Source organism: Micromesistius poutassou (genome assembly GCF_964030765.1).
Source record: "Micromesistius poutassou genome assembly, chromosome: 8".
NCBI classification, from domain to species: Eukaryota; Metazoa; Chordata; class Actinopteri; order Gadiformes; family Gadidae; genus Micromesistius; species Micromesistius poutassou.
Window position 1 is genome coordinate 20,129,253 of NC_140278.1, and position 12,500 is coordinate 20,141,752.

A 12,500-nucleotide genomic window follows, 5' to 3' on the forward strand; every position below is an offset into this window, starting at 1 on the left:
CAACAACGGAGCCCACCGGTTCAACACCTCGTTGTTGTTGATAATTACAGGTTCCAGTCGTCACTATTATGGGATGGATGGGAACTATGGGAACACCAAGGAGCAAACAGAACCGCAGGAGGGTTCCACTCCCCGCTGACAGCATGCAGCCTGTGTGTGAGTGTGTGTGTGTGTGTGTGTGTGTGTGTGTGTGTGTGTGTGTGTGTTTATGCGTGTCTCTGTGTTTGTGTATATATGTTGCCTGTGATTTTGTGTGTGCGTGCGTGTGTGTGTGTTTGTGTTTCGGTGTCTGCATGCGTGCGTGCGTGCGTGTGTGTCTGTGTGCGTGCGTGCGTGTCTGTGTGCGTGTGTGTCTGTGTGCGTGTGTGCGTGTGTGTGTGTCTGTGTGCGTGCGTGTGTGTCTGTGTGCGTGCGTGCGTGTCTGCGTGCGTGTCTGTGTGCGTGCGTGCGTGCGTGTCTGTGTGCGTGTGTGTCTGTGTGCGCACGTGCGTGTCTGTGTGCGTGCGTGTCTGTGTGCATGCGTGCGTGTCTGTGTGTGTGCGTGCGTGTCTGTGTGCGTGCGTGCGTGTCTGTGTGCGTGCGTGCATGTCTGTGTGTGTGCGTGCGTGCGTGTCTGTGTGCGTGTGTGTCTGTGTGTGTGCGTGCGTGCGTGTCTGTGTGCGTGTGTGTCTGTGTGCACGCGTGCGTGCGTGTCTGTGTGCGTGCATGCGTGTCTGTGTCCGTGCGTGTGTGTCTGTGTGCGTGCATGCGTGTCTGTGTGCGTGCGTGCGTGTGTGTGTGTGCGTGCGTGCGTGTCTGTGTGCGTGCGTGCGTGTCTGTGTGCGTGCGTGCGTGTGTCTGTGTGCGTGCGTGTGTGTCTGTGTGCGTGCGTGCGTGTCTGTGCGCGTGCGTGCATGTCTGTGTGCGTGCCTGTCTGTGTGCGTGCGTGTGTGTCTGTGTGCGTGCGTGCGTGTCTGTGTGCGTGCGTGCGTGTCTGTGTGCGTGCGTGCGTGTCTGTGTGCGTGCCTGTCTGTGTGCGTGCGTGCGTGTCTGTGTGCGTGCGTGCGTGTCTGCGTGCATGCGTGCGTGTCTGTGTGCATGCGTGCGTGTCTGCATGCGTGCGTGCGTGTGTGTCTGTGTGCGTGTGTGTGTGCGTGCGTGTCTGCGTGCGTGCGTGCATGCGTGTCTGTGTGCGTGCGTGCGTGCGTGTCTGCGTGCGTGTGTGCGTGCGTGTCTGCGTGCGTGCGTGTCTGTGTGTGTGCGTGCGTGCGTGTCTGTGTGCGTGCGTGCGTGCGTGTCTGTGTGCGTGTGTGTGTGTGTGTGTGCAGCCGGGGGCCTCACGCTGGTCCACCAGCAGCAGGGTGAACTGGCCCCTGCTCCGCCCGTCCCTCAGCTGGGCGGTGTAGGAGCCCTGGTCCTCCGGCTCCAGGGGGTCCAGCAGCACCTCCACCAGCCCCCCCGCCCGGTCCACACGCCAGCGCCGCCGCTGGGGGGGGGGCACAGGTCACATGCCAGTGTGTATGTGTTAGTGTGTATGTGTTAGTGTGTATGTGTGAGTGTGTGTGTGTGAGTGTGTATGTGTTAGTGTGTGTATTTGTATTTTACACACACACACACACACACACACACAGACAAACACACACACACACACACACACACACACACACACACACACACACACACACACACACACACACACACACACACACACACACACACACACACAGACAGACAGACAGACAGACAGACACAAACAACCACTCACACTCACTCAGAAACACGGACAAAGCGCGGTCACATGACCTCAACGCGGCGCTCTGATTGGCTCACCGGCGTGCTGGCGATCTCCCGGTCGTTGAGGACGAGGCGTAGCTCCGCCTCCGCACTCAGCGGTTCCGTCACCAGCCAGAGACGCACGCCCCCGTCCTCCATCACCTCCACCTGCCAGTCCGCCCGCAGCCCCACCCCTGGCAGAGAGCATCATGGGAAAAACAGGGCGGACATGAGTCAACAGAACTGATGGGTTAGAGTAGAGAGTAGAGTGTGTTAATGCTAGAGGAGGTTAGATTAGATAGAGTTAAATAGAGTAGAGAGTAGAGTGTGTTAATGCTAGAGGAGGTTCGATTAGATAGAGTTAAATAGAGTAGAGAGTAGAGTGTGTTAATGCTAGAGGAGGTTAGATTAGATAGAGTTAAATAGAGTAGAGAGTAGAGTGTCTTAATGCTAGAGGAGGTTAGATTAGATAGAGTTAAATAGAGTAGAGAGTAGAGTGTCTTAATGCTAGAGGAGGTTAGATTAGATAGAGTTAAATAGAGTAGAGAGTAGAGTGTGTTAATGCTAGAGGAGGTTAGATTAAATAGAGTTAAATAGAGTAGAGAGTGTGTTAATGCTAGAGGAGGTTAGATTAGATAGAGTTAAATAGAGTAGAGAGTAGAGTGTCTTAATGCTAGAGGAGGTTAGATTAGATAGAGTTAAATAGAGTAGAGAGTAGAGTGTGTTAATGCTAGAGGAGGTTAGATTAGATAGAGTTAAATAGAGTAGAGAGTAGAGTGTCTTAATGCTAGAGGAGGTTAGATTAGATAGAGTTAAATAGAGTAGAGAGTGTCTTAATGCTAGAGGAGGTTATATTAGATAGAGTTAAATAGAGTAGAGAGTAGAGTGTCTTAATGCTAGAGGAGGTTAGATTAGATAGAGTTAAATAGAGTAGAGAGTAGAGTGTCTTAATGCTAGAGGAGGTTAGATTAGATAGAGTTAAATAGAGTAGAGAGTAGAGTGTGTTAATGCTAGAGGAGGTTAGATTAAATAGAGTTAAATAGAGTAGAGAGTGTGTTAATGCTAGAGGAGGTTATATTAGATAGAGTTAAATAGAGTAGAGAGTAGAGTGTCTTAATGCTAGAGGAGGTTAGATTAGATAGAGTTAAATAGAGTAGAGAGTAGAGTGTCTTAATGCTAGAGGAGGTTAGATTAGATAGAGTTAAATAGAGTAGAGAGTAGAGTGTGTTAATGCTAGAGGAGGTTAGATTAGATAGAGTTAAATAGAGTAGAGAGTAGAGTGTGTTAATGCTAGAGGAGGTTAGATTAGATAGAGTTAAATAGAGTAGAGAGTGTGTTAATGCTAGAGGAGGTTAGATTAGATAGAGTTAAATAGAGTAGAGAGTAGAGTGTGTTAATGCTAGAGGAGGTTAGATTAGATAGAGTTAAATAGAGTAGAGAGTAGAGTGTCTTAATGCTAGAGGAGGTTAGATTAGATAGAGTTAAATAGAGTAGAGAGTAGAGTGTGTTAATGCTAGAGGAGGTTAGATTAAATAGAGTTAAATAGAGTAGAGAGTAGAGTGTCTTAATGCTAGAGGAGGTTAGATTAGATAGAGTTAAATAGAGTAGAGAGTAGAGTGTGTTAATGCTAGAGGAGGTTAGATGAGTGTAGTAATATCAGAGTAGGGTAGAACATAAAGTAGAGCAGATCTGACTAGATCATATAAGATTACAGTAGAGGGCAGATTACAGTATTATGAAGAGTAGAGTATAATCTAGTATTTTGTTTGACATTAGATGAGTCCTAGCAGAATAGCGTTCTCTCCTGTGTGGTTCTTGTGGAGGTGCGTACGTGGGTTCCTGATCTGCAGGCTGAGCTGGGTCAGTCTCTCCAGCTCTGCGTGGGTCAGGGTGTAGCACGAGGAGAGGCCCGGCCGGTCGCTGAGCTCCACAGAGTACAGACCCACGTCCTCCTGGGACGCCGCCCTGAAGGTCAGCACCGACCTGGAGAGAGAGAGAGGGTCACCACTGGACCGGGGCTCGCTCTACCACTGGACCGGGGCTCGCTCTACCACTGGACCGGGGCTCGCTCTACCACTGGACCGGGGCTCGCTCTACCACTGGACCGGGGCTCGCTCTACCACTGGACCGGGGCTCGCTCTACCACTGGACCGGGGCTCGCTCTACCACTGGACCGGGGCTCGCTCTACCACTGGACCGGGGCTCGCTCTACCACTGGACCGGGGGTAGTCTATGGTCCAGTCTATGGTCCAGTCCATGGTCCAGTCCATGGTCCAGTCCATGGTCCAGTCCATGGTCCAGTCCATGGTCCAGTCTATGGTCCAGTCCATGTTCCAGTCCATGGTCCAGTCTATGGTCTAGTCTATGGTCCAGTCCATGGTCCAGTCCATGGTCCAGTCCATGGTCCAGTCCATGGTCCAGTCTATGGTCCAGTCCATGGTCCAGACCATGGTTCAGTCTATGGTCCAGTCCATGGTCCAGTCCATGGTCCAGTCTATGGTCCAGTCCATGGTCCAGTCTATGGTCCAGTCCATGGTCCAGTCCATGGTCCAGTCTATGGCTCAGTCCATGGTCCAGTCCATGGTCCGGTTCTGACCGGTTTCCTCGATCCTGCAGGGTGGCCCTCTCAGTGTCGACGGCCTCCCGCTGCTTCCTGCTCCACAGGAAGTGGGTGGAGTCGGTGGGCGTGGCCTCAGGCACCTCGTAGGACAGGAAGACCCTCCCCTCCTCGTCCACGCCCGCCTCCACCTCCCGGGTGCCTGGGGGGGGGGGGGGGGAAAGACCTCATTAACACAGCGCTTCTCTAACCAGAGGCCCCTCAGAGCGCTTCACAATACTGACTGACATTCACCCGTTCATTCACCCGTTCATTCACCCGTTCATTCACACATTCACACACCGACGACGGAGTCAAACCACGCAGGGCGACAGCCGGCTGGTCAGGGAGCGGTCAGGGTGAGGGCGTCTCGCTCAAGGGACACCACAACGCTCACAGCTAGGAGGAGGAGCCGGGGATCGAACCAGCGACCTTGCGGTGACCAGCCGACCCGCTCTACCTCCTCAGCCACATGCCGCCGACAGGTTAGACCCTTGTGAGACCCGGGACTGTAGTCCCTCTGGGGGGGTCACCACAGAGTCTGGGGGTCACCACAGAGAGGACTTGGGGTCCAGTCCCTCTGGGGGGGGGGGGGGGTCACCACAGAGAGGACTGGGGGTCCAGTCCCTCTGGGGGGTGGGGGGGGGGGGTCACCACAGAGAGGACTGGGGGTCCAGTCCCTCTGGGGGGGTCTGGGGGTCACCACAGAGAGGACTTGGGGTCCAGTCCCTCTGGGGGGGGGGGTCACCACAGAGAGGACTGGGGGGGTCCAGTCCCTCTGGGGGGGGGGGGGGGGTCACCACAGAGAGGACTGGGGGGGTCATTGGCAAACGACGGACTCTGTGACATCATCAATAAAGTAAACAGACCAACAGAGGAGATAAGGGATTCAGCTGGTCCTTCATTCACTTCAACCCTGGCTATACCCCATAATATATACACCCTTTTAAAGGTACGGGTTCCTCATTAAAGTAAAGGGGGGAGATAAAACCAGCAGATCTCTCAGTTGGAAACACTCCCAGGTTTCCCAGTCTTTCATTAGGCTTAGTTCATGGCCCACACTTTAACACACTTTAAATCTGCCTCCACACACCGTGAACATCTCCTTCAAACAGAGATCTAAAGCACGGCCGAGCACACTCATAACTGTTAATTCATTCGCTCAAAACCTTTGCCAGATACAGGGTTATTAATTGATTGGACTATAATGATAGGCAAGTAATTTCAAGGCGAGTAATAACTTCAGTTATTTAGTTTCTATATAATAAGAACTTTAGTTTCTAGTTCCTGTTTGATGTGATTGGGGGAGTAGGGAGCCAATCCGCTGAGAGAGATCGGTGTTCCTGATCCGTTCTATTGGCTCACCTGGTGGGGTCAGAGCTGTGATTGGCTCAGTGGGCAGGGAAGCCCCGCCCGCTCCTGCTTTATTGACAGCCGACACTCTGAATCGGTAGGTCTGTCCTGTCTGGAGTCCTGAAGCCTGGATGGGGTCAGATGTTCAACCTGAATGATCAATCATTCTCTGACACTACCACTCATCCCAGTGACACTACCACTCACCCCAGTGACTACCACTCATCCCAGTGACACTACCACTCATCCCAGTGACACTACCACTCACCCCAGTGACACTACCACTCATCCCAGTGACACTACCACTCACCCCAGTGACACTACCACTCATCCCAGTGACACTACCACTCATCCCAGTGACACTACCACTCACCCCAGTGACACTACCACTCATCCCAGTGAGGTGCGATGGCAGACTGTCTATCCCGGGGCGGTCAGATGTTGGGAACCGAGGGCGTCTCTCTGCCTCCTACCTGGTAGAAGGTGTCTGTGATTGGCTGGTCGTTGAGCACGGTCCAGCTCTCTGATTGGTCGTCTCGGCTGACGTGGAGCTGGTAGCCAATGAGAGGGCTGGCCCCCAGGTAGAGGGGCGGTTCCCAGCGGAGGAGCAGCGAGTCTGACCGCACCTGGCGGGGCTCCAGGTCGTAGGGAGGGCCTACACACACACACACAGACACACACACACACACACACACACACACACACACACACAGACACAGACACACACACACACAGACACACACAGACACACACACACACACACACACACAGACACACACACACAGACAGATGCTACGTGCTTTCTGTATGCTAGATGAGATCTGCCGGCTACACGGATGCTAGGTGCGCGCTAGGTGCGTGCACCTAGCCTATCTGCAGGCTAGGTGGCTTGGCTATCTGCAGGCTAGGTGGCTTGGCTATCTGCAGGCTAGGTGGCTTGGCTATCTGCAGGCTAGGTGGCTAGGCTATCTGCAGGCTAGGTGGCTAGGCTATCTGCAGGTTAGGTGGCTAGGCTATCTGCAGGCTAGGTGCTATCTGCAGACTAGTTCATCAATTATAAAATGTAAAACAGAAGTAACTGAAGTGAGGAGACAGAGGCTTTAATGGGCGGCGGAGGCTGCATGTGAACTGCGCTCGTGACCAATTTGTTAAGCACTTAAATGTCCAAAGAATTACAAGATAAAAGCCCCTCCTGGTGGACGGTATGGAGGGCCTCTCCACGGGGGCCCCCTACAGGGCCCCGGACCCCCGGGGGCCTCACCTGGCTGCTCTCCGGTCCAGGCCTCACACAGGAAGGCCTCGCTGGGCCCCGAGGGGGGCCCCAGCCCCACCAGGTTGGCCGCAAACACACGGAACTGGTAGGAGGCGCCAGGGGTCAGGTCACACACCTGCAACACACACACACACACACACACGCGCACGCACACACGCACGCACGCATTCACACACACGCACGCACACACAGAGACACACACGCACACACACACGCAGAGACACACACATGCACAGACACACACGCACACACACACGCACGCACGCACGTACGCACGCACACACACTGTGTGTGTGAGTGTGACAGGCTGAATGGTTCATCATGTGAGGAGAGAGGCTGAATCGGCGTCTCCCGGCTCAGGAAACTTTTCTTAGAGCCGCTTCTAAAACCTTCACCGTTCAAAAACATTCAACACAACCACTTCCATTCTAAACCAATTCTATTAAACCTCAGATTTAAACCCCTTCCATTTTAAACAACTCTAAAAAAAAAAAAAAACTAAAAAACCTAATGCCCTATTTCCTCTCTATTAAAAAACCTTTCTATTTTAATCTATCCTATCTATAAACCCCTGTTTCTAATCCCCCTCTATCTAATACCCTGATCAAACTATTCTCTATAAACCCTTTCTATTTAAAAGCCTTCTGTCTACCTAAGGATCGAGCCATATTTAAACGGTGTCTGAGGTAGACGCTGCTCTTGTTGTTCCTCCTGCAGAAGAAGCCTTCCTCCTCCGGATCGATAGTCCGTCTCTCCACCGACCGCCAAATCATAGAAAGGATCCGGCGATCGAAGAGGCGCAGTTCAGCTCTCCACCACCAGATGGCGGCCAGCTCTCACTCTAACGAGGAGCGGCTCGGGAGAAATACTGAATCACTCAGGGAGTGGGGGAGTCTCTCTTCTCTCTTTCTTTCTTTCTTTCTTTCTTTCTTTCTTTCTTTCTTTCTTCTATCGTCCTTGCTCCCTGAGGGGCTGAACGACTACAGGAACTCAAACAAAGCCCCCCCCGCCCCACAACACCTCGTCATTCTCCTGGTTCTGAGTCTTAAGGGTCACTAATGAACAGTCCGCCTCCAGGAGCCACGGCGTCGCCATGGACACCGTCTGTTGCCTGGAGACCAGGTCAACATGACACGTCCTGCCAGGTTCTAGACGGTTCTTCGTCCGTTGGTCGGCTGACAGGTGGTTAGAACCAGGACTGACTGAGGACCTGAGGGAGAACCAGGACTGACTGAGGACCTGAGGGAGAACCAGGACTGACTGAGGACCTGAGGGAGAACCAGGACTGACTGAGGACCTGAGGGAGAACCAGGACTGACTGAGGACCTGAGGGAGAACCAGGACTGGCTGAGGACCTGAGGGAGAACCAGGACTGACTGAGGACCTGAGGGAGAACCAGGACTGACTGAGGACCTGAGGGAGAACCAGGACTGGCTGAGGACCTGAGGGAGAACCAGGACTGACTGAGGACCTGAGGGAGAACCAGGACTGGCTGAGGACCTGAGGGAGAACCAGGACTGGCTGAGGATATGGATGATACTGATGATTGATCGGTGGTTAATGATGATAGTGATGACTGATCGGTGGTTAATGATGATAGTGATGACTGATCGGTGGTAAACGATGATAGTGATGACTGATCGGTGGTAAACGATGATAGTGATGACTGATCGGTGGTAAACGATGATAGTGATGACTGATCGGTGGTAAACGATGATAGTGATGACTGATCGGTGGTTAATGATGATAGTGATGACTGATCGGTGGTTAATGATGATAGTGATGACTGATCGGTGGTAAACGATGATAGTGATGACTGATCGGTGGTAAACGATGATAGTGATGACTGATCGGTGGTTAATGATGATAGTGATGACTGATCGGTGGTGATGGATGATAGTGATGACTGATCGGTGGTGATGGATGATAGTGATGACTGATCGGTGGTAAACGATGATAGTGATGACTGATCGGTGGTGATGGATGATAACAGGGACCCACGTGGTAGAGGCGAGTCTCAGCGGGTCTCTGGTTGACCTCTCTCCAGGGGTCCTGGTCCGGCTCCCTCCGGTCCAGGTAGTAGCCCAGCACGGGGGTCCCTCCGTCGCGGGCGGGGCCCCTCCAGCTCAGGACCATCCCAGACCCCGAGCACGTCAGCAGGGAGAGGCCCGAGGGGGGTGAGGGGGCCCCTGGGGGCCGGAGAGACGGGTCAGTAGGGTCTGGACCAGGTCTAGGACCAGGTCTAGGACCAGGTGTCAAGGAGCAGGTAGGGGTAAGACTCTGTCTCTGGCCTGTCTAACACCTACCTGTCTCTGTACTGTCTAACCCCTACCTGCTCCTTAATGACCTGTCTCTGTACTGTCTAACCCCTACCTGCTCCTTAATGACCTGTCTCTGTACTGTCTAACCCCTACCTGCTCCTTAATGACCTGTCTCTGTACTGTCTAACCCCTACCTGCTCCTTAATGACCTGTCTCTGTACTGTCTAACCCCTACCTGCTCCTTAATGACCTGTCTCTGTACTGTCTAACCCCTACCTGCTCCTTAATGACCTGTCTCTGTACTGTCTAACCCCTACCTGCTCCTTAATGACCTGTCTCTGTACTGTCTAACCCCTACCTGCTCCTTAATGACCTGTCACTGTACTGTCTAACCCCTACCTGCTCCTTAATGACCCGTCTCTGTACTGTCTAACCCCTACCTGCAATCCGCCCGTTAAGCCACTGATGTAACTCTGTCTGTGACAGACCACAGATAGAGGGCAGAGCTTAACGCTCGCAGGAAAAACTAATTAACGCAACACAAATGAAATAACAGCAGAATAACGAGCTCCTGATTCGTCCAGAGAGTTCCCCTAATGCATGACTTATAATCTGTTATAATATTGGCTTAAGGTGATTTGCGTCGCAGCGATCACATGCTCGTTCAGCGTGGGCATCCGGCCAATCGTGTGCCTCGGAGTCCCCTGTCTGAGCGTGTCTGTGCTGTGACCAATCAGAGCATCGTCTGATGTCTCTGACCGGTGATTGGACGCCTGCAGCCTGACGAGACGTTCGTTGGTACAGCTGTGGTCGAGGTGCTCTGGCTCCAGTTGAAGAAGGATGATCTCCACCTCATCACTGGGACCACATGGAGGAACTAACCCCTCAGGGGGGGTCTCCAGGGTGGTCCCTGAAACATGAGGTCCTCTGGCTCCAGTGAGGAGGACTATCTCTGACTGACCCCTCAGTGGGGGGGGGTCCCCTATCTCTCTGACTGGTACCCTTCCCTCGCTGGTACTCACGGATGGCGGCCCGGACCCGGACGGACGGGGACTCCCGGGAGTAGGCGCTGGTCCCGGCGCGGCCGACCGCCTTCACCCGGAACACGTAGTCCTGTTGGGTCTGGAGGCCGTGGGCGGTGAACCTGGAGCGGGGAGACCCACACCCACACACACACACACACGGGAACACGCTTTAGTCTGACCCGGTCGCCGATCCAGCCACGGTCGCCGATCGTCACGGCAACGGGAGGTGAATTTGCGCCGGGTGCCATCTTGTGAGGCGGAGGCAGCGGACGGAGGCAGCGGCCTCTGAAGACGGCGCGCTCACCGTAGCGTGCGACCTCACACTCCCTCCTGTGTTTCTGACGCGCTGCCTACATCTTCTTCCTCGACCCTTTCTCATTGGCTCCTGTAACCTGTCACTCAGGAGTCGTTTACATTAACACCGACTTCTCATTGGCTCAGGGTCTATGCCTGACCACCTTCGTCCCGCCCCAACACTAAACAACGGTAGACGTTTCTTCCTGAAGGGCTTGTGTATTTGTATAACTTGTCATGTATTTGCTATCGGCGGTGTTCACCTCTCCCCTGTGATAGCCGGTGTGGGGTTAGCCTTCTGCCTAGCATCACCCCAGGTTTACACACGAAAATGGGTGTCTGGAAAAGCGCTATACAAACGCAATTAATTACTATGATTCTTATTAATATCCAGAGGGTTTCCTCACGACGATGAAAAGACCTGCGTGTTAGTTTAATGGGCCCTGAAAATGAACTGAATGCAGTCGTAGAACAGGAGGACGGTATTCTCCGGTACGCAGAAATATGGCCTTCTCTAAAAGCCTCTGTGGTGGAGTCTGCAGAAGTCCCTGTTAGCAGTTACAGCCTCGGGCGGAATGACCTCACACCGCAGCGCTTAACCCTGAGCCCCGAATCAATGAGGAGGAACTCTCTAACCCAGCGGTGAGAAACCTTGAGAACAAACCAGAGGAATCCGTCCTCCCAGGGGAGGTCAGGATGGAATATGACGACATGTCACACCAATACGAGGAGAGGTACCAGTATTACCAGTAGCAGTAGTAATATATATATATATATCATTTCTTTGGCAGTAGTCCTAGTGTCACTTTAGTACCGTGTGCTGGCGATGGGCTTGTTGTTGATGGTGTGCCACTGGCCGGACCCGGTCACGCTGTAGTACAGGTAGTACCCCAGGACCTCCTGGCCACCAGGGGGCGCCTCCCAGTGGAGGTCCACGGAGCTGTCAGAGTCCCTGAAGACCAGCACAGAGTGGGGAGGAGCCGGGACCTCTGGGGGAGTAAACACAACCTTAGAGCAGCAAGCCACAGAACACAACCTTCTAGAGCAGCTAGCCTCCAAACACAACCTTCTAGAGCAACTAGCAACCAAACACAACCTTCTAGAGCAGCGAGCCACCAAACACAACCTTCTAGAGCAGCTAGCCACCAAACACAACCTTCTAGAGCAGCTAGCCACAGAACACAACCTTCTAGAGCAGCTAGCCTCCAAACACAACCTTCTAGAGCAACTAGCAACCAAACACAACCTTCTAGAGCAGCGAGCCACCAAACACAACCTTCTAGAGCAGCTAGCCACCAAACACAACCTTCTAGAGCAGCGAGCCACCAAACACAACCTTCTAGAGCAGCTAGCCTCCAAACACAACCTTCTAGAGCAGCTAGCAACCAAACACAACCTTCTAGAGCAACTAGCAACCAAACACAACCTTCTAGAGCAGCGAGCCACCAAACACAACCTTCTAGAGCAGCGAGCCACCAAACACAACCTTCTAGAGCAGCTAGCAACCAAACACAACCTTCTAGAGCAGCTAGCCTCCAAACACAATCTTCTAGAGCAGCTAGCCTCCAAACACAACCTTCTAGAGCAGCTAGCAACCAAACACAACCTTCTAGAGCAACTAGCCTCCAAACACAACCTTCTAGAGCAGCTAGCAACCAAACACAACCTTCTAGAGCAGCAAGCCACAGAACACAACCTTCTAGAGCAGCTAGCAACCAAACACAACCTTCTAGAGCAGCTAGCCTCCAAACAATCTTCTAGAGCAGCTAGCCTCCAAACACAACCTTCTAGAGCAGCTAGCAACCAAACACAACCTTCTAGAGCAGCTAGCCTCCAAACACAATCTTCTAGAGCAGCTAGCCTCCAAACACAACCTTCTAGAGCAGCGAGCCACCAAACACAACCTTCTAGAGCAGCGAGCCACCAAACACAACCTTCTAGAGCAG

General features: G+C 52.9%; 1 protein-coding gene across 1 annotated transcript in view; it reads right to left on the minus strand.

Moving 5' to 3' along the window:
• Positions 1–12,500, minus strand: part of myom3 (myomesin 3) — a gene marked incomplete at its 5' end in the record, with an annotated part of 37,679 nt that overhangs the window by 11,083 nt on the left and 14,096 nt on the right. Inside the window, 10 exons of the mRNA XM_084471087.1 lie at positions 1,321–1,465; positions 1,810–1,946; positions 3,584–3,735; positions 4,349–4,511; positions 5,714–5,828; positions 6,175–6,356; positions 6,963–7,089; positions 8,976–9,163; positions 10,258–10,379; positions 11,369–11,543. Coding sequence (XP_084327213.1) covers positions 1,321–1,465; positions 1,810–1,946; positions 3,584–3,735; positions 4,349–4,511; positions 5,714–5,828; positions 6,175–6,356; positions 6,963–7,089; positions 8,976–9,163; positions 10,258–10,379; positions 11,369–11,543 — 1,506 coding nt within the window. The remainder of the gene's footprint in view (positions 1–1,320; positions 1,466–1,809; positions 1,947–3,583; positions 3,736–4,348; positions 4,512–5,713; positions 5,829–6,174; positions 6,357–6,962; positions 7,090–8,975; positions 9,164–10,257; positions 10,380–11,368; positions 11,544–12,500) is intronic.